Here is a 22348-nt window from a genome sequence, read left to right on the forward strand (position 1 = left end):
AAGCTCCATGAGTTGTACTGGCTTCCCCTCTGAATCCTGCAGACTACTGTATTTTCAACAGAAAACACACCTCGCTTACCTCGGTAATATAGGCAACGTACTCTATTATATGCTCAGAGTAGACTTGACTTTTCAGTATCACCTTATCACCTAATTGTAAAAAAAAAAAAAGCCAACATTGTGACAAGGAATAGTAAAATTCTCACCACAGCACTTCATTTGTTCCCCTTTTGCATGGTTAAGGTGGGAATTTGCAGGATGACAGATGTTCACTAACTTCAGCAAAATTGCTGGATCCATGAGTACCTCAGAAGGACCTAACTGCACATAGCAGTTCAGATCACATTTTAGAAGGCACCTAATATTGGTGCCATCAGACCCTTCAAAACCTTCTGGAATCCTGTGTGTCATAACATTGAATTCTTAATTACTTTCCCAGTTTTGATACCCCTATTGCAAAAATAAACATTGCACAGTGTTTTGTGAAAAGCTTCCTCCAGTTTTGTACATAAGTTTAAAAATATGAGAAGACTCATGAGAACAGACACGTAATGCTTCTTCAGATAGCAGCCACTGTAAGACTTAAAACACTAACAGTGCAGATCACCTGTACAGTAGCCTAGGTTAATTATTTTGTGTTCAAATCCTTACACATATGACAATGCAACAGAGTTTGCACTGCACTAAAAACACAGATCAACAAGCTCTTCAGCTTTTATCTCACATCAATTACTACCTGTATTCAGGTGAGGTCTGCCTTCTTCCAGTCCTGGCACTTCTAACACTAACAAGTTCCCATTCCTTTTCAAAGTAATGCCACTCATGCTAAAATCTTTCATCTCCGTTTCTGCGTAGATCTCTTCAAGCCACAAGAGAGTAGAAAATTTTGCTTTGTAATTATTTATATTAAGACCCTGAAAAGCAGAACAGGATACATTACAGTTGCAATTTCTACACTGAGGTACAGACCCCACCAATCTTAGTATTACATGAAACAGTTCAAGTTAGACTGCTGAGCTGCCAGTTAAGGTGACTAAATACAGCATCTTAATGCACTAAGCTAAACTCCCACAACAGTCAGTGCAGAATTTTCGTATCTTCGGAGCTCAGATAAAACAGCCACTCAGCTAAAGCATTAACCATGTCTCCTAGAATCATTAGTCTCCCCTAACTAAAATGATCATTTCAACATCTGAATTCAGGGGCAGTTTAGAAACTGAATTATATGTTCACCAGTCTCAGAAAGCTTAAAAATGTAAGTACACTGGCCAGAGATGGGTAAAGATGGAGTCACATCAGTCTCTGCCCTGTCTGATGATTATAGAGCTTACGGCAAGCTGAAAGAATCCCAACTTCTCCCCTCACAGCTTAATGCACTCTCACTGAAGACATGCTGACCGACAGCACAAAACCTCTCCCTAAACCATGACTGGCGGCAAGGATTGCTTTCAGTTCGATAAATTCTCACTCAAATGTAATTTGAATGAGCAGTGCTTTTCTGGTGCTGACTTCACAACAGTCACCAGCACTAGACGGAACTTAAGATGTGGTTAAAAAGAGTTACTATTACCAGCAGGCTTTCAGCACAAAATCATTTCAAATACTACTGTTTTCTCTAGACAGTATCTCTAGCACACTACCATATGCCAATGATTTCAGGGTGTTTTGTGAGCCGTTCAGAAAGCAAACAGCACATTTTACCTACATATCTGCCCCAGTTAAGTCCTTACAAAGTTGGGGGGGGGGGAGAAGTGATCAGCAGCAGGGCTCTACCAGAAATCAGGACAGTTTCTGAAGAATGACTAATATTTGCACTAAACTTTAGGTTTCCTTTTTAAGAAAATGTATTTTAGAACTGCTGCACTCATGGGAAGAAATTGAACTAGCTGTACATTTGAGAATTTAAAAAGAGGTTTTGAACAAGCAGAAAAGAATCCTCTGTTGCTGCAATAAGCCTAAGAACTTCTACTTTCATTTCCTATGAAATAACTGCTGGACTACTGTTCCAACACGCCGAAACCTCCTTTCAGTGATGCCTACAGAGGAGAAGTGAGGAGGAATCTTTTTCACCTACTGTAATCTCTCTCCCTTTTCAGTTTTTCACATTTACCATTTTAGTTTCTTCTAAGCTTGAATTCTGTGACATACTGAAACCAGTCTAAGTTACAGGGTACAGACTGCAGTCTTAGTCTACTCGCTAACAGCATTATATCAGCTTATATTATGCTAAGGGTTACAAGTTTGTGATAAATTAAGGTCAGCTTGAACAGACGTGCTTACATAAAACACAGTTTCTTAAATAAACCTACACTTGCATACCTCTGCTAGGAGAGGCTGGAAGGTCAGTACATCTAACTTCTGCTCCACACATCTTCTTAACTCATCTGGTATGGTATAATGCGGGAGGAAGCTTGGAAGCTTTCTGTTATTTCTGAAACAAGAACATGTCAAATAATTCAGTAGCTTCTTTTTTTTTTTTTTTATTTGAAGGACAGCAAATTAATATGCCACATCCTCAAGGCTACAAGAAACCACATGCCACAAAACAACAGATTGCTTCAAGGTGATAATTGTAAGTTTTCTACATTGGGACAAAAGATAAGTGTTCCAATTACTCAGCATTTAAAAAAAAAAAAAAAGTGTCTGCTTCTATCCTCTTCTCCATTTAGTGATATTGTTATAACTAAGCAAATACTAAGTATTATAGAAGTTTATCTGGAAGAGGAAAATTTCTGAAATCAAGTTAGGAAAAGAATAACATAATACAGATGTCAGGTTGCTTGAGGAATTAAGAAGCTAACTTGCTTAGAAAATTAAGAAAAAAAATCTGCAATAACAATTGTTACTTGTAGGACAGTTGCATAGTAAACTAAATTTAAAATTTAAAAATTACATTATATAGTAGGAAGCTTCTGTATGAAGAAACTACAAAAAATCAAGCAGTACACTACTAAAAAATGTGTCAGTAAAATCTGAAATTAAAATGTTTACAATATACACATATAAATATGCACAAATTCTTCTTGTTTGGCATTTGTCAGCATTACAAAACAGATACAGCAATACTGAATACAAGAAGATAAGACAAGCATTATTCCCCGCCCACCTAACTCACAGTACCTTTTGAATATAGGGGCAACCACTGTTGTTGTCCTTTGCTGGGGTACTGAAGTAATTTTAGGCTTTCTTGAAGAAAATGGTTCCACAGGTGCTATTAGAAGCTCTGCTTCACTTGTTACTGTGGTTTCAATATAGCGTCCGATAGTAAAATCAGAAAATCCAAGCAACAGGAGTTCTTTACTGTGTCCAGGATTTCTTCAAGCAAGCAAAAGTTAAGTTCTTAAAATCATCACATTGTCTTTTCCTCAGCCGTAAGTACTCTTTTCAGTAAAACCATACGTTGTTTTAGTAACAAGAGAGCTGCTAACTTGGGGCAATTCCTTACACTCACTCCCTACACTGAGTTCAGTCCAAGTATCATGTTATAAAACGAAAAAAAATTTAAAAAATGTAACACCCCAATTTCATCAAAAGCTTGAGTAAGGGACAGAACCCCTCTCCTCAACATACCAGGTACAGAATTAATACGCCCATCGCAAGGAATGTCTTGTAATTACTGCTCCTGAAAATGATGAACCAAGCATTTCCAATGGAGGAGCCTACAGCAGATCCCTCCCTACCCCCCCTCCCCAGCAGTGTGCAGCAACAACTTTTGCTCTGCCCTGCTTAAGGCTACTCAGAATGGAGTCCTAACTGCAAACACATCAAGTGGAGAAAGCAGGAAAGATCTTTATCTTGAAAAATGCACTTTGTATCTGTAAGTGGGCCTGGGGAGTGACAGAGGAAAAAAAGGTCAGAGGGAACTGTTTCTTCAGATCCAGTTCTAACGAACTTCAGACCAAAACCCTTTGCACGCACCATCTGCTCCAAAAGCCCTTAAAGGACTCTTCCCAGCACTATCTAGAGCCAAATTCTCTCCTCGGCACTAACTACACAATCTAGTACTGTTACTGTGTGTCTGAAACAGAAGCATCCCAGAAGGATTCCAGCTTATTCTCTTCTTGGCAGAAGTGCCACTTTTTTGTGCCAACTAACACTACCTACTCAGGTTAAAGCTGTAGCCTGTTTCCTCTCTGATATACAAATTCAGTGCAGACACCAAACTGTCCAAATTTACGGTCTAAATTTTCAGTCCCTATGGTCCCATAGGTGGCCAGCAAGTACTTGTTACCTTCATGCTGTACTCTCCCATGGAGAGTTGTGTGGATTGTTAGAAGGTCCTCACTCAGGCTTTGTGGTATTTACAGATGTACAGTGAAATATTAATTGCTCTTTCTACACCTTTCTCTCCATAAAGACAGGCCATGCTGGCAGCTTACCTTCTAAACTGCAGCTAAATCACCCTAGGAAAACTGCTGCTGTTTTAAAATTGTGAGGCGGGGGGTAACAGAAGTAGCTGGAAAGTTCATGTATTATCATTTTGATGAACGAAACAATTTGACCTTGTTTTCCCCGTTCAACTTAGATCATAAAAATCAATGGTGGTGGTACACAGTTTGTAGAGCTACATCAAAAGTAACTGAAAAGTACATGAAAGTAAGTTTTCCAGCAAGAGTTTCCTTCCTGAGTTCCGAAAGAGCTCACCAAACCACAACCTACTATTCTTAGCCAGTTCCACGAAATATTTTGTACAGCAAAGTACTTTCATTTACAAGGTGATTTATTATCTTTTGTTTTGTTTTGTTATCCCTGGCACAGATAACGTGCACTTAATATCACAGGACAGTGAAGTTTGAGACTGGGACGTAGAGCAACGTGAATACATTCAGGGTGCTAAGACCAGAAGAAACATCAATCAGACAACACACAGAAATCCCCTGGAAAGCTACATTAGCTCTAGTGCTCATAGAGCAACTGATTTCCCAAACAGAATATAACCAGCTGTAGACTTTACCTTTACCTTACTACCTTTTCCCATGAACTACCTACTCCCACTATATTTCTTCATTTACTATTATCTTTTCTCTTGACAAACATCAGAACAAAGTGTTAAAACGCCAACCACTTCAAGCACCAGTATAGATTTCTACATCATTTGCTAACAGATACTGGCTTTAATGTACACCAAAAACAAAACCCACGACAGTTCCCAGAAGGGAAGTATTAAGTCAGTTTTTATGATTCGTTTCCACCATATCAGTGAGAACAAAGAAATACTTACACAGCTGTGCATATGATCACTACAGATGTTTTTCCACCTGGTGGTATGACGACTTCTCCAGTAATGTTAGTGTGATTTACTGCCTGTTCAACATCTTCTTTTTGCTCTTTTTCACCATTATAGAGATTTTCATCTTTTACCAGGGAAACATTTTCTTTTGTCTTTGATAAATTCCTTTCCTGAGGACTGTTTTCACCTGCAGGAAATGTAACGTAAACTCTTTTATCAGGATTGTTATGGCTAGCACAGGCAAGCCTTTTCAAACAAACCTATGGGTCTTCTCATGAGTTAACACTCCAAATTCAAGTGGTAATAATTCACTGTACCTGAAATGACTCCATTCTTCGTAACGCACGCATTATTCAGTGACTCATATGCTGTTCCTCCACTGCCATTACAGAAATTAATCGCAGCTTTTGAGACATTTTCTTGATTTATTGCAGAAGATGACAGATGCACTGATGGACTGTCCTGGCATTTTTGAGGAATCTGAAAACTGAATTGCTTGTCTTTCACCCATCCAGCTAATCTGCAGCTGATTAAGGACTGTGGTACACTCCCTTTATTCCTAGAAATAGTTATGTAATTATGTAATTAAATGCACAGTTAGGATTCATCTCTGCAAGCTTAATTCTACCTGTAGTTAAATGCAACCATTTGTAGTGGGGTCAGGTCACCATAACCACTACTGGAAAGAAGCAACACTGCTGCTTCTAACTCACAAGGCCTAGAACCCCTGCTGAATGTAGTGTTTCCAGGTCCACCAACCACTCTACAAAGTACAGCAGAAGAACCAGCAACATGCATACAGAAGTACCATGTATGAAAAAAGCGACAGCTTTTCTTCTCCAAATACAGGGTAACAAACTTTTAGGAAAAAAAAAAAACACACAGCAATAAATAGGTGGTATTCAGGTTGGACTCCACCTCAGCATCTTTGTACAGATGTGAACAAAACCCCACCAAAACAAATAGAAAATCCAAGGATGCACCAACATAGTACGTCAGCATGCAGGTTTTGAAAGAAAAAGTCTGGTCTGCTTTTAATATACAAGTATAGAAAAGTTTTGTTTTAAGACTGAGGAACACAGCATATCTGCATTTTAAACTGAACACACACAAGCAAAAGCATTTACATTGATCCTCATTTCAGAGAGGAAATAGTGCTCCAGGCACAGAGCAGCGGTTCCTCTGCGGCCTGTGGAGAGGCCCCTGGTGGAGCCCTGCAGCCCATGGGTCCCACATAGAGCAGATTTCCACACTGCAGCCTGTGGAGGAGCCCCCGGTGGGGAAGGTGGCTGTGGCCCATGGAGATCCCCTGCAGGAGCAGGCCCCAGGCCAGAGCTGCAGCCCACGCAGGAGCAGAGGATCTGAGGGGAGATGCTGCCTGTGGGGAACCCGTGCTGGAGCAGTTTGTTCCTGGGGGATGGACCCTGTGGTACGGAGCCATGTGGGAGCAGTTCTTGAAGAGCTGCTGCCTGTGGGCAGTCCCCGCAGGCTCAGTTCAGGAAGGACGGCATCCTGTGGGAGGGACCCCATGGGGAGCAGGGTAGAGAGTGACCGCGAAGGAGTGGCAGAGACAAAGCATCAGGGACTGACCGCAGCCTCCAGTCCCCATTCTCCTGTGCTGCTTGGGGGAGGAGGTAGAAGAGGGTGGATAGGGGGCAAAGGTGTTTTTGGTTTGCTTTTAGTTTCTCACTGCTCTAGCCTGTTGGTGATAGACAATAAATTACACTAATTTCCCCATGCTGAGTCTGTTTTGCCCATGACAAAACTTGGTAAGTGAACTTCCTGTCCTTATCTCAACTCTTGATCCTGTATTTTCTCCCCTTTTTCCTTTGAGTAGGGGGAGTGAGAGAGCAGCTGTGGTGGAGCTCAGCTGCCCTGCTGGATAAAAGCACTGCAGTGGATTACCTGAAGGCCATAAACAACAACATTTAACTACGAAAGGCTTCTGTACGAAAGACAAGTTTACAGATTATAGAGAGGTGGAAAAGTAGAAAGCTTAGAACAACCAGAAGGGCTTACTCTATCCAAATGACCATGCTTCTAGATTCCCCCTGCTTCAGAGTTCCAAAATCCGCTGTTCTTGATACTTCCAGCCCTCCTTTGTTTCTCATTAAGTTTTCATACGGGTCATCCAGATCAATTGGGTCGGAGTGAGATTGTCTGTAAGAAGATTGGATTTTATGTAGTCATTCAATTTTAGGTAGGGAATTTAAAACACGTTGACTATGGAAGCATCACTGATTCAGCACACTCACTCAGGAATTATCTTTAAGAACAACTACACCAGAGAATAGTCACAGTATTTATGAACAAGCAGGGGAGAGGCTTTGCTTTCTCAGCTAGTTGTAATTCCAAAACCATTAAGTTACCTTTATTAGCTGATGTTGTTTCATCAAGTTGATGAAAGGCTTGTTTTTAACAACACAATAAACCAAACTCTGAAACTCTGAATATAAGATAAAATTGATTAAGAAGCTAGCTGTCTTTCTTGAAGAACTGAACCAAATCCAAACAGTGACTGAAGCTACTGTGGATCTCTTTGGGAGCTGAACCAAGACACAAGAGAGACCAGGGTCCTTAGCAAGAGTCTTGCTGAGCAGCAGAGCTCGAGAAAGAAAAATGACTAGCCTTCAAACCTTTCTGAACACATACCCTAAGCACTTAGGTCTTCTGCCTGCTGCAGTCTACAAGCATACTTAAAAAAAAAAAAAAGTTAAAAAAGCTAAAAACAAAAAAGAACCTTAAATACTACTGTTATACACATTTGTGATGAGAAAAGCCTTCAAGACCAAAGCCACATGCTCTTTCCTGTCAGACAGCAACTGTAGCTCTCAACGGTCAGTGTCAGCTACCAGCAAGCCTTTTTCAAAATCATTACTTTCTTAATTGTAGAGCAGAATTCAGTTAATTAAAATGGCACTTGGTTTAATCATTTCTTCGATATTTATATATCCTCAGTGAGTACCTTAGTCACCTAACACAATGAAGTATAAAATTATCACAGCTGCTCTTTATTAGCTGCAGAGTTTACTCTCAAAGCCCACTAGATGTCTCCCATTGCAGCTTAGCCTGGCTCATTTTTGATGTGAGAAAGTCCAAGAGAACTGAGAAATCAACCCTAATATCTACTCCTGTAAGATTTTTGAATATAAAATCCATCACTAATAAGCTCAACCAAACTGTATTGTGTTCAATGTGATGTGAACACTTCCAGCTCTACCTAGGTAAAAGTTAAGCCTACTATATCCATTATTTCTGGTGAGAGCAGACAGCTTATTCCATTCGTCACAGGTCCTTTGAAGATAGACGTACTGCCCTTGGCCATCTTCTCTAGAGAGGAAGAAAGCAAATTCTTCCATAGGTGATGTTTCTGAGGTATAGGAAAGTCTGTTGTACTCTCCTTTTGACTCTCCAATTGGTCCACTGCCTATTTCTGGCTGACAGAATCAGGCTGAGCAATCCCACCTAGTCCCTGTCAGCACTGAGTGCTGACTTGAACTCACAAGTCCAGCTACAGATGTGTCCTGCAGAACTGCTACTGGCTCGTTACTTCGTATTCAGCATTTCTGCAGGGGATTATTTCATAAGATTGTGCTTCTTCCCATACTAAACTACATTTATTTCATGTCAGTTCCACTGAATATAGGTTTCAAACAGTAAAGTCCTCACTGGAAGAACATCACAAATTACTGGAAATTAAGCAAAAGCATGAGCTTGGCATTATTCTAACTAAATTGTGCAAAATTCCATCCTTGCCTAGCTGTATTTCTGAGCTCAGCTGCTACTGGTTTTACTCCTTTAGTAAGCACAGATGCCTCCACCTTCTGGAAAGGAAGGAGAAAGAGCCAGGACTAAAACATAACACTCTGATCTTCCCATCATCATGTCTTCTAGTCAACTAGTCAAGAATCCAAACCACAGTATCTCTTGTTTAATAAATGCAAGAAAATTGCACCTAAACTGCAAGCTGCAATTTATCCTTAGTCATTAGCAAGTGGAAAGAAGAAAAGAATGAATGTTACCCCTTCTGGTCGACTGGAGCCAAGCAGAGAGCTCTCCAAACATAAAATGACTGATTGCTCTCCACCACTATCACATTTACTAGATCATGTACACGAGGTGAATAGCCATCAGGAAGTCTCAATGAATCCAAAGTGAAAAATATATTCTCATCTACAGTACCATTTCTTCCACAGACGCTGGAAACGCGAACCTGGAACAGGATTTTAAGCAGGTAATACCAAGTAACACTGAATAACCTAAGTGACATACTATCATTGCTTAGTTTTCTGTGAAAGTCACGCTAGCATTAACAGAGCAACAATCTAAAATTTCAATTATTTATGAAAGACAAACATACAGCCTTAACCTAGAATCACTGTGCTTGTCTACAGATTTAAAGATGTAAAGAGACAGAAGCACTTCAAGCATTAGGTTCTACTTCCATGTGGTACGTTTGACTTAATGATACCCATTGTATAAATTAGGTAAGTTGGAAGACTTCAGTACTAGCAGTCACAACAGGAGGAATTTTCTTTTCCTCCTCTTCCTACGAGGACAAGCAGATATTATTCTACATATAAAGTTAAGCTAAATACGATAAGCCATAGAAATCACTATTACTAGAGGGCATGAGTATTTTCAGTAAAATAAAAAAGGGACAATTACTGTTTTAAAGCCGACATACTTGGACAAGTTTAACATAAATTCCAGTTATCACTTCTTTAAAAGTTTGGCTGCAGTAGGGATGTGTGGATTTTCAACATAACTAAACCAGTAAGCATCCAAATTCAGAATCAATAGCCAGTATGTTAGTTAATCAACCTGTTCTATCCAGAACGTGCCTAAATTTTAAAAAAGCCTTCACATATAGGATTATTTCTAAACCAGCAATGAGTTGGTATCTTTTATGCAACACATCTTGAAAAACATGTACCAAGTTGCAATCCTGAAAGTACCCACAAACTCCACAACTTCATGAAAGATTCCCCTTGTCAAAAACCCTAATGTAGTAGGTGGCATCACTGCTCATAGCAGGGGGGTGGACTGGAGGATCTTTAAGGTCCCTTTCAACCTGACCCATCCTATGATTCCATGAAAAACAACATGCAGAATGTTTACCTTGTCCACTCGCTTATATCTCAAAGGCTTTACAGCAACTGCTTCACTGCTCCATGTTGTTGGTTTAATAAAATACTGTGCTTGCACCAAGTCACCTACATAAGGCTTGAAACCTATGCGAAACAGAGCATTTCAAGTTAATTGCTATTGATTGCATTTGCATTACTCCCATACAGAACTAATTGAAGTTAAACAATGCGACCAGCCAAATGAATTATTTAGATCCAATGAGTTGAAGCTTCTCTTTTTAGTTCTTCTCATCCCGACCAGGTTATGACAGACTATGCAAATGGTGCCAGTGGAAAGTACACTTCTATACTCCAGGACTGCAAGTACATCATGCTCAGTGAGAATGATGACACAGCTTTCTTCACCCAACTCCCCTTATTTATTTCACTACATACACTATCAGAACTTCTTTGTGATGCGGTCTGCGTGCTTCAGATTAACAGAAAATTAAGGAAGAACAAACAAGAAAGCCCCTACACACCTTCACAGACATCTTCCATTGTGAAATGAGTAGTCTGATTAATGTAGCCACCATCCTTACAGAGAGAAGTAATATTGCCAATTAATATTCTGGCATGCTGCTCAGAAGCATTACAAGCGGTACTGTAGCTTCCCCATGTAGTCTGGACTGCATCTACCTATTAATACAATAAACAGAAAAAAACATACACAGCTGACACTTACAAGTGTGTGGTTATTTTATAAAGCAGACTGTGGGGGGAGATGTGGAGGGAGGATTGGGAGGGACCGCGGGTGGAACAAAGGGTCATGGGGATCCGGGGCGGTCGCGTGTACAGGTGTAAGAAGCTATGCTACACAGCAATAAATTGGTACTTGAGCTAGACACGGTGTGTCCATCTCTGGTGTCCCTGCTCTGGGAGCAGCCGTCCAGGCAGCCAATCGATGTTGTCTCTCGGGCTGGGGTAGCACGAAGAGTGGCAACACAGTTTATATAGATGTTATGAAATTCTCAGAATTCCAACTGCTGCTGGAAGTCAAACTCATTAGACATTCTATACTCACCATAGCTGTTCATTTTTGTAGACAAGAAGGAGCAGTAAACAGCAAGGAACTTCCCCTTTAAGAAATCTGCTGCATGCTTCAGTGGTAGACAGTGAAATAGTTAAATATTGATTTGCCAAATGTATGTCATGCCTCTTCTGCATTAGCTCTACTGTTAAGTGTCTTCTTAATATTGATAAGAGGAACTGTATCCTCAACCCTGCAATTTAACTGTATGCAAGTGGATCTAGACCATTGCTATTTCAGAAAGCAATAAAAATACACATTGTCAAAATGCCATTTATAAACACCTTATGCATTTTATGCTGTCCCTCAGTCATTCTTTAATCATTGAGATTGAAAACAAATATCTGCTTCTTAAATGCTCTCCGTATCAGCACCTCAAAAGTAAGTTTACTTGCTTAAGCAGGCCTTTGCAGAATGCAAGCCACAAACCATCAATGTTTACAAAGCCGTTTAACCCCGCACAGTTATGTTGGGGCCAAGGATAATAGGACCTCTGCTGTTAATTACTCAATATAAGCACACTAACAATGCCTAGAGCTGTGAATTGCCTTCCTTGCTTCTGTAGGGCCACTACCATCGTGGGGTCAGGAGTCCTGGCTCTACATTTCAAATGCTTATTATTCGGTTTCCTCGCTCTCTAGAAACGCTGATGGAACCAGTAACAATGCCAATGCCACCGCACAGATGCACTCAACTGTCACACAAGAACTGCTGACTCCGTACAGTATGCAGAGAAACTGGACTGTGCAACAGAGCAGAAGGAAGGAGATCGCCAGTTCTTTTGTGAGGGTAATGAGGATTAGGATGGAAGAAAGCATTATGAAAGTATGCAAGGTATCTCTGCAGTGATTAAACAAATTGAATGAAATGCCTGTGGACAACTTTTTCAATGACTGATACATATGTAGTGTAAGTGTACAAATCAGATCATTAAGTTAACACAGTCAATAATATCTTCATCTTTTTAAGGTGATGTTCCACGAAAGCTTATTTCAAAAAGCATCTCCAAATTGACAACCAGAATAAAGAAGCTGAGAGGAAACCTAACATAATGTAGGTGAGAGTAACCGGAACAAAATCAACCTAAACCGGATGGAAAAGAAATAAATAACTGTAGTGTTTTCACTTCTATGTGAAGATTAGAAACTCAGAACTAGAAAGTACTTCCTTAATGTATAACGTGAAAAGTCACCCCAACAAAGGAGTCTGTGTAATGTCATCTTTCTTTTACAGATCAACATTTGTGCAGAGATGAAAATCAGTCCTATGCCCACACTTTTCATAAATACTAAAAGGAATTTTACACTTGTTACATGCGGTTACATTTGTGTAGTGCACTTTTTGGAGACCATTTTTACCAAGAACAAGTACATTACAAAGCAAGAATAGACTGAATATTAACTGCTTTGTCTTGATCATACAGATCATATCCCAGATGCTGGCTGTGGTGGTTTTACTTCAGCTGGGCAGCTGAGCTCCACCACAGACACTCTCTCACTCAACGCAAAGGAAAGAGGGAGAAAATACAACGCAAAAGGCTCAAGGGTTGAGGTAAGGACAGGGAGATTACTCAACAATTATCATGACGGGCAATACAGACTCAAAGCAGAGAAAGATTAGAGAAATTTATTGCCTATTACTATCAAGCCAGAGAAGTGAAAAACGAAGAAAAACTGAAAACACCTTTCCCCAGTCCACCCTCTTCCACCTCCTCCCCCCGGAGCGGCACAGAAGAACGGGGGGCTTCCCTTTGAGGATGGGGAGTGAGAGCACAGTTGTGGTGGAGCTCAGCAGCCCACCTGAGTAAAGCCACCATGGAATCAGAATGGCCTGGGCTGGAAGGGACCTTCAAGATCATCCAGTTCCAACCCCCGACACAGACAGGGATGCCACCTGCTATATCAGGTTGCTAAGCACCCCATCTCTACTCCAGTTTGCGAACAGTTTAAGGACATAACTATGTATTCTACAGTCAATACTTCTATACTGCATTTTTTCCCTCTTCTGTCTGAAAAGAACAGTTGTACCATATTTCTTTTTATTTGCAGGAGTTCACAGACTACTGCATCCTTTGAAGAAATGAGCTTTGTCTCCTTACTTATTTGATTGTGAATACCACTAAAATAGATAAAATGAAGGGAAATGAGGTTACCTTACAAGATGCTAGGCTTTTATTTATTTTTTAAATATAACTACTAGAGCTGACTATTTTAGAAATCTTTCATTAGATTTCTTGTGGTATTTCATTTTAGGTCCTATGATCAAACTCTGTCTTTATTACTCTTCTTTCCTTAGTCTCATTTCATCAGCAAAACTGCATCGGTTGCAAAAATGAAATGGGTTTCCAAGGAAAAACTCCCCAAGAATTTTGCATGTAACTGGAGTTCATTTTACTATGTGATGTTGTCTTATATAGTTCTGATTTTTAATTCGAAACATCTTTATTTCAGGAATTGTTCATGATGCTATTCTGAGTAAAAGACAGGAGAAAACAGCGCAAAATGGAAGCATGAAACATTTGAAGTCTTCTTGAAATCATGTTATAAAAAAAGATGTCTTACATTCAGATTTAAAAAAGACCTAGTTGTTATGAACTGCAAACATCTCAGAAATAGTTTGGCATCATTAGTTATTATCTAACCAGCAACGGAACTTGAAAAAAGTCTGCTGAAGTAACTACTGTGTTTCCCCAATCATCTATAGAACTCATGAATATATAAAATGCATCTAAACACCCAAACATCACACAGTAAAATGCAAATCACTTAAGTCTTCTAGCACTTTATTTTCTATCTACTTTTATTTGAGAGGTCACATTTTCAATCAACTTCATTTTACCAGACTCAGCACAGTTACTGCCAATTCAGCCACTAAAGAAGAAAAACTCCTGAACATTTATTTTAATAAACAAGCAGCCTCTAGGCTATTTCCATGATGGAAATAGGAACTTACGTGCAAGTCCTTAGAGCAGCCAGAAAGTTTGGCTTCCCCCTTAACTCAGTGTTCATCTCATGGAATGAGTATCATGTTCAACTGAAAAGCATGGTTATTACTGATCAATAGCGATTACAAAAAGGCTTTTAGCCACCATCCAGCATCTTTGCACTGGTTTCCTGTTTACGGGTTAAGTAGATACAGGTCTTTCCATAAAATTAACAGCTATACTGACTGATGGAAGTTAGAGCTTAAAATCTTAAGGGGATCTTTAAATTCAAGGCAAATTAAGCGATATAGTAAAATAAATGTAACTTTCTAGATTACCTTCTGTAGGAACATGTATTTTACAGAAAGCAGCTCTTTCAGATGGTAAGCACATACCTTCACTTCTCCTACATCCACAAAATCACACTGATAGGAAGAATCTACTACAGGAAATAGAGCTGTGTTGTACTGAACTGCTCATGCAATCAGTCACAAAGCAGCCTGTGATGGTATTTGGTCCTTCCTTACAAAGGCTCTACTGGCCATACACACAGCTCTTCAAAAAGAGCAGCAGCATGAATAGTCACTTTTAAAATTCTTACATTTTCAGTCATATATACATAAAGCTCACATACACATCTAACACATGCCTGCCACCACACGCACCCTTTTCCGAACATTGGATGTTTTATGCAGCAAGGCACACTAGCAATTACATGATCTACACATCGCAGACACACTGCAGATGCCTCTGCACATATACATGACATCAAGTGGAATTCCAGCTGTTCAGCAGTTTACGGTTTTAGCTTGAATTCAGACACATGGGAAATTAAAATAGATGGGTCAAATGCTCAGATTTTAAGGATTTGGGAAGGTGAAAATGAGAAATAAAAAATACACTCTACAGTTTCAGGATTGTTCAACAGACATGTTCGGAAAACCATACAGTACATTGCAACAGACAAGCCACCAGTTTCAGTTACGATCTGTAAATCATCCTGCTACAAACATACACCACTTGGCACTAAGCGAGGTGTAGTACACATCGAGATAATGCAAACTGGCTTCCGTAAGACAGCTGGTTATTGCTGGACACTGACCAAAACGTTTCTGAAGTAACAAAATCAGGATACTGCACAGAAGGAAGGCATGAGACATCAAGAACACTACATGCTAATCAGTACAAGATTTTGACCTCCTTTCCCTAGTTATTGACATCATTTGTCGATTTAGCATAGTAAGGGCAAGTAAATAGCAATGATGAGTTCTTCAATCTGATCACTTCTACTCCCATTAAACCTGTGTATAAGAACTTTATTTAATTTTTTGTAACCTTTACTAATACTTTGTTTAACCATCAACTTCCTATTACCTGCAGCATGATGCCTGAAGCTACTGTGATGACTACATTCTTTATAAGAAGCAGGAGAACCTAAAATCCTTAATTATAAAATATCCATTTACAAGGAAGGTCAGCTTCAAAATCACAGTTATATCGAGACTGGCTCCCTGCAGCCAGCTCAAGTCCAGCTAGACTTACTCTCTTTGGCTCAGGCTTTTGTTCAGGGTGAGTTTGCTGATGAAGCACACTGGCCCAGTGCTGAACTCAAAGCATAATGTAGCTAAGCTGAGCAGATGCCAGCAAAGAAGATTGGTTCTGTACCCCCAGTTACCAAGTGCTTCTGCATGGCTGGCAGCCTTTGAAGCAGCAGTTATGTTTACATAATATCCAAACAAAGAAGGGCTATTGGACTCAGCCTCTCTGTGTAAGAAAGCTAGATTATCACACGCACCTGAGCTACGCCTGATTTTAAAAAATTACAGCAGATTAAAATTGAAAGCAATGGATAATCAAGCCTGAAGTAGGTTTACAGATGAAGCATCAAGATGTACTGAAATGTCCCTTTTAACAACTCTGTGGCATTAAGTTATTGAATTTTTACAATAAGAAATTCTGACATTTGTGTTCTTGTTCACTTTTGTTCCAAAAAAGTAAACTTACAGACACTGGCTTTATTCCCCTATCAATTCATATAGCAATGTCATAAATATAACTCAAACTCAAAAGGGAACATACAGATTCGAGTTAGCTATGATTAAACAAACTCTGATGCACTTACCTCAACCAACAGTATGTAGTAAATAATATTTACTACATCTGGATCTACACTCAGAGCACGAGCACTACAAGAATAATACGCTAAAAAAAATAGCATACATTCAGTGCAAAACCAATTATCCTCTGTAAGTGAAAAGCTGGAAGTTTCTCTTTTTTTTTTTTTTTAAACCATTCAGGAGACTAAAATTATAGTAACTTCCACAACACACACAGTCTCAATTAATTTACAGAGAAAGTGAGACTACCATTTATATTCACCTCTTACCCTGATGGCCTTCAAGCCACTTGATATTTTGTCCTCTTCAACAACAGCAATAACTTCCTGTCCAACAGCCAGTGGCATACCATTTGAAACGGCATCTTTTGTGAAGATTATCAAGTCATTGATCATCCCATAATCATGGCAAAATCTCGTCACCACTCCTTGCACGGTTTTTACTTCTTTATGACCTGCATCTACAAAAAGTAGGTGTAAAAGCAAATCACTTGATCAAAGAACCATTAAATGTGTAATGAATGCTAGTAAGAATGCTATTACTTTTGATCAAGAAGTCATTCTCTTGCCCAGCTTAAATATCCACAGCAATTACAAACCAGTTTCACACTTAAAACTTGAAGGCTTATAGAAGAAAGCTTGTTTAACACAAATACTGTTTGTCTTTAAGCTATATAGAAAACATACTTCAAAAAAACTTAAAATTAAAAACAAACTAACAAAAAAACCTGAAAGTTAAACAATTTCTCCCAAAAGTTCTGGGCCAACAGCTATTTTCAGTATTTTCCATATCAAAAGAAACAGTTCTCAGCATTCTTTTCATTAGGAATCCAACACATTTCAGTTTTCTATACTGAAAAAGTAGGGAAAGTAAACAAGCATGATGCTATATAAATCAATTTATCACAGCTGTTTGTGTAATAATATGCTTCTGAACTGAGATGTGCTGTTCTGGAAATCCGTAACTTTTAAGTCTTTTGTTTTAGAAGTAGTATCTACTTACACACCACAGAAACTTTCCCTCAACAGCACTGTAGTACAATGTCAGGCTTAAGCTAATCTACTTTAGCCCAGCTTTACAGTTCTAAGGTATTATTAGCTACACTAACAACCATGACTATTAATAGTTTGTTTTGCTTTGTTTACCTGAGTATGCAAGAAGTACTTTTTAGTAGTTTGAATAAAGCATTATTTGTAAGATATTTGCATTTATCATAGTTAATGCTGCAGTAAACAAAATGTCTATTTAAGTCACCAGAGTGCTCCTCCCTGTTAAACCATCCCATATACCTGCTCCAACACAAAAAATTTAGCATTATCCTATAATCTAAATGCAGAACGAGCATGCATGAAAAATAAAAGATTCCTACAGCCACAAAACACAAGGTTTGAAAATCTAAACGCAATACTTTGTTTAAAAGCTGATTTAATTTTAAGAAACATCAGTGAGGCTCCAGCCCTACAAAAATCAGTCCTCCCTAGTTTGATGCACCTAGTTCATAGAGGTTGTAGCTTAGAAACAAGCATTCCTGGGGAATCCTCTATAAAAAAAAAATAATAAAATAAATAAAATAAATAAAAAAAAAATTAGAGCACTAGTTAATAGTAACATACTACTGAAAATAATTTTACAATTAGCTATCTGTGTGAGAAACCAAGAGACACTTTTGTCTACCTCTAAACGTAGAGCAAAAAACTAGATTTTGTTTTAAAAATATTCCTTCTTGTTTTGGTCACTTACACTCACTTCTGGGTGTGTACTGCATAATTGTAAGTAAGTTTCCATGTTGTGCAGTCCACTCCATCATACAACCTTCCTGTTGACTGTCCCCCCCAACAATACTTACATATAACACTACTAGAAACATCTTAAGTGTACACCATTTTCAAGCCTCAAAGCATTGAGGTTATGTTATTTCTGGCAGCAGGATGCAGTGCACATCCTTCAAGAACTACTTACAAAGAGGTTGAAATACTTGTTCAGGTACCTTTGTTTACTCATAGATGTGGAGTGATGCTTACATTTTTTTTGCTTACTTTTAAAACTTGTATTATGACTATTAGGTGAAGGAATGTAGCAAAAAAATGTATTTCTTATATAAAACATTTAATCCTCAGCCTTTATGTCCTCTGAGAGGGAAGAATTGAAAGCTGAAGTTATTTCTCCAGTGACTTCAGGTCTTAAATTTATCCTTTAGAGGTATTAACAGTTTTTTTTTTTTTTTTTTTTTTGCTGATGTTTGCATTCTGTCAACAACCTATTAACATTGTAAATTCTTCTAAATGCAACTTTAAGTGGTGAACATTGGACATAACCCAGAAGTTGGACTCAATGATCATAACTGGGCCCCTTCCAACTCAAGATATTCTCTGATTCTATGACCTTCTCCACATAACAGCCCATTAGAAAGCAGCTAAGAGAACTTACTTATGAACACGGTGTTACAGAGGAAAGCCCCAAGAGCCAACTGGCACCACACACCCTTCACGCCTCACTCCATGCTCTAACCAGCAACAGTGGTTAAAGACCCGAGGAGAGGCGGTGTGAAGCAGCTGCCAGGATCCGGTTAGGAAGCCACAAGCCCCTTCTGTTCCCGCTCTGCCTCCCCGCCCTGAGCAGCTCGGCCCCGGCCCGGCCCCACCCAGCCCCGCACCCGGCCTCATGCAGCCCTGCGGGAACCTCTACCTGCGCCCGCCCGCCTCACGTCGCCTCCTTCATCGCCCTCCGCCCGCCTCCAGAAGAAGGCGAGCACCCTGGAGAGCAGCCCCAGCATCGCGCTCCGACACACAGCGACAGCGACGATAACGACACGGTCAGGGACAACGACAGCCACACCGCCACCTCAGCGCCCTCCCGCTCCCTCCCCACACGACGCCAGCCAATCACGTCGCTGGTTCGCGGTCACGTGGCACAGCCACCGCCGCGTGCCCGCGGGCCGTGAAACGCTAGGGCAGCCCGCGGCGCCATTTTGTGGAGGGCGCTGTAGGCGGGGAGGGGGGTAAAGGGAAATGAGGTTTCGTTCACTGTCCCTTGGAGATAATAAAGTTGATGTATTATGACATTAAAGTTGATGTGTTACAGAGTTATTATACAAATCCTCAAGCAGAGAATGCATGCGTTCTGTTGGAGGCTTCAGGGGATGCAGCCTGATTGTGGACATGCACAATGGGTTTTCTGGATTTCTGTAAATGAGGAGTTACTGACCAGGCAAAACCCTTGTCTGGCCTGGCCTGAGGGCTGCCATCAGTGCCCATGTTTGCCCCTGGGAGAGTGGCATGGAACCTACTGACATGACATAGAGACTGTGGGAGAGTACACACATGTAAATAACATACTACTGAGTTGTAGCATCAGCAGAAGCAAATGTCAAAGCAACAGAACAAGCTCTAGAGCATTATAAACTTGGTGAACAGCAAAAACAAGTGTTGTTTGTCCTCCTGTCATTAATATAGGAGCTGCTGTGGCTCTAGAGGAAATAAAGGTTGACTGACTGTTGCTTACCATTTCATTATTTGATATTTTTTACCAGCTCTCCTCATGCAGCCTGCTTTAGGCGTTTGGTGTAAGCCCCCTTTAAATTTTATTTAACAAATAGTGTTTCACAAAGCAGTTCCTGAGCTGGTGAGCTCAGCATCCTGGTAACATCAGTGGGAAGAGCCACACGAGGCTGATGGAGGAGACGGTTCCAGGAGGTTTGGCAGAGCAGCTTACGCTTCTGTGGGAAACTGCTTTACGGCTGTTAGTTGGAGGAAGGTGGTGTAGTCTGTCATCAGATTCTGAGACTGGAGTTGTGGTTGTCTTCGGCAACCTTTTATTTTCTGTTCGGATGGTTAGCTCAGCGTTATTTAGGCAGGGAAGGGCTAGGAGTGCGCTGCAGACTGTTTGACGCTTTTACAGAGTTGTGTCTGGTTCCTAGGCTGGAGGGAATTCAGGTTGCCAGTAACTACACACGGGTTGCCATGTCCTGCTCTGGAGTAACTGGGGAGATGCTTACTGGGAGGCGGGATGTGTGAGTATGAGTGTCTGTAGCCACCGATCTCTTTAGAAAGAGATAAAGATCCTGTCTGAAGATCCTGTTCCTGACATAGTTTATAAAAGCCTTCACAGGTTGATTGTGCTGCTCAGGAACTTTCCTGCAAGGCGAAAAAGGCAAGTATTTAATCTGGATGTCCTTTTAAATGTGAACATGATGTGTTTGTTTACTGCATCCATACAAATAGAAGTATTTAATATTTCAGTAGCATAAATTGGATAGTATATATACTGATCAAACTGGTGTGAACTCTTCAAATGATGATTTGTGTGAAAGACAGAAAAAAATCCAAAGAAATATATGTTATACTGGGACACAAGACATCCCTTTGAAGCTATTGGGCCTGTATTTTGCTCTTGGTTCTCTACATGTCCCAAGACATAATCTGGGAAATGAAAGTTTTAGGAACAGGCTCCAGAGAAACAAAATACTTCAAAAAGATGATTTTAAAAGACCTGAAAACACTACACAGGAAATATAGATAATAAGTTACAATAGTATAATTAAATAAAGTGTAAAAGAATGCATAGGTAACTATTATATATACATATCGTATGTTACGTATAATACAGTGTTTATACTGTATTATATATAAATAGTGTGTATTTCCTTATGTATTATATATAGGAATCAGAAACTGAATCAGAACATTAATATGTGTGTGTACATATGTAATATATATATGTAGGGAGCTAATAAAAACTCATCTGAGTTAGTTAAAGGAAGAGTTAGTTAGCATGATAAAAATAAAATTCACCAGGGCTATATATTTTTGCATTTACAAATCGTAACAAAGGTGTGACCCTGGGTTCACAGGTAGGGAAACTGCCTCAGGTTAAAATGCTTTTTTGTTCTTTAGCAATATAAACCTATTAGTATAGCAAGTTTATGTACCTATTTATCACATTGTCCTTTGGCAAGTCGAATATAATCTTCAACCTATTTTTTGTCTTTGATGGTTACTGTGGGGAATCTATCATGGCACAGCCCTGGCAAATGGCCCAGCATCTGCTACAGCTGCTTCAGGAGTTTGATCCCATTCAGTGGTCATTTCTAGCTGTTAAGTTCTTTGTAGCCTCTCACCATTTGATTTGTTTGTCATCTTGCGTTATCTTTTAACCTAATTTAGAATAAACATGCTTAATTCGTAAACCCTTTTCAGAAGCCTGGAACATTTTGTTGGCATTGTTATGTCGTCTGCAGTCTTCATGTAGGCTTCCTGTGCACCTGTTAGAATTAGGAAGAATCTCTTAATCCAGCACCTTTGTACAGCACCTAATATTACTAGGTGTCTTGGGCTCTGACTACCAGATCTTGCCTTGTGCCTTTTGTGTATGTATAAAAATGACCCAAGACTTTGAATGGAGTCAGAAACATGAAATTAAGGGAACTTAAGATCCCCAGAAAAAGGTTTTGAGTAGAAACTGAAGGCTGAAGGTTAGTTGCTTTTTTGTTGACACTGATGAAAAGTGCAGGGGATACCGTATTAACATACTGAGCCTCTCTGCAAGCCAGCAAATACTGAGAAATGCAGAGGGAAGGGGGAAGAAGGAATTTTGTTGTAACCTGAGGAAACACTGTAGTGCTATGCTTGAGCGAGGGGGCTTTTAGGTTCCATACTGGCTGGGAGACTTGGAATTGTGAACAAAGATTCCTGGTGTTGTTGATCCCTGCTCCATTCAGTGACATGGGACATTATAAATTCAGTTTTACTGAAAGAGATTAGATGAAATAAATATCTAAATATCTCACCAGCTTTGTGTATTTAAATAATAATTAAAAAACAAAATCAAAAACAAACAAACAAACAAAAAAAATAGAAGAAACACCTCCCTAAACTGACATGAATGGTCTAGAGGAATAAAATATGATCCTGTTTTATATCT

General features: G+C 39.7%; 1 protein-coding gene across 1 annotated transcript in view; it reads right to left on the bottom strand.

The window, feature by feature from the left end:
• Positions 1–19202, bottom strand: part of MOV10L1 (Mov10 like RNA helicase 1) — a gene marked incomplete at both ends in the record, with an annotated part of 36659 nt that extends 17457 nt beyond the window's left edge. The window contains 11 exons of the mRNA XM_084306229.1: positions 2320–2431; positions 3121–3315; positions 5222–5417; positions 5548–5609; positions 5859–5993; positions 7250–7390; positions 9253–9443; positions 10352–10464; positions 10842–10998; positions 16699–16889; positions 19115–19202. Coding sequence (XP_084162355.1) covers positions 2320–2431; positions 3121–3315; positions 5222–5417; positions 5548–5609; positions 5859–5993; positions 7250–7390; positions 9253–9443; positions 10352–10464; positions 10842–10998; positions 16699–16889; positions 19115–19202 — 1581 coding nt within the window. The remainder of the gene's footprint in view (positions 1–2319; positions 2432–3120; positions 3316–5221; positions 5418–5547; positions 5610–5858; positions 5994–7249; positions 7391–9252; positions 9444–10351; positions 10465–10841; positions 10999–16698; positions 16890–19114) is intronic.
• Between the last annotated feature and the right edge of the window lie 3146 nt (positions 19203–22348).

The sequence above is a fragment of the Netta rufina genome, assembly GCF_964035555.1.
Source record: "Netta rufina genome assembly, chromosome: 1".
NCBI classification, from domain to species: domain Eukaryota; kingdom Metazoa; phylum Chordata; class Aves; order Anseriformes; family Anatidae; genus Netta; species Netta rufina.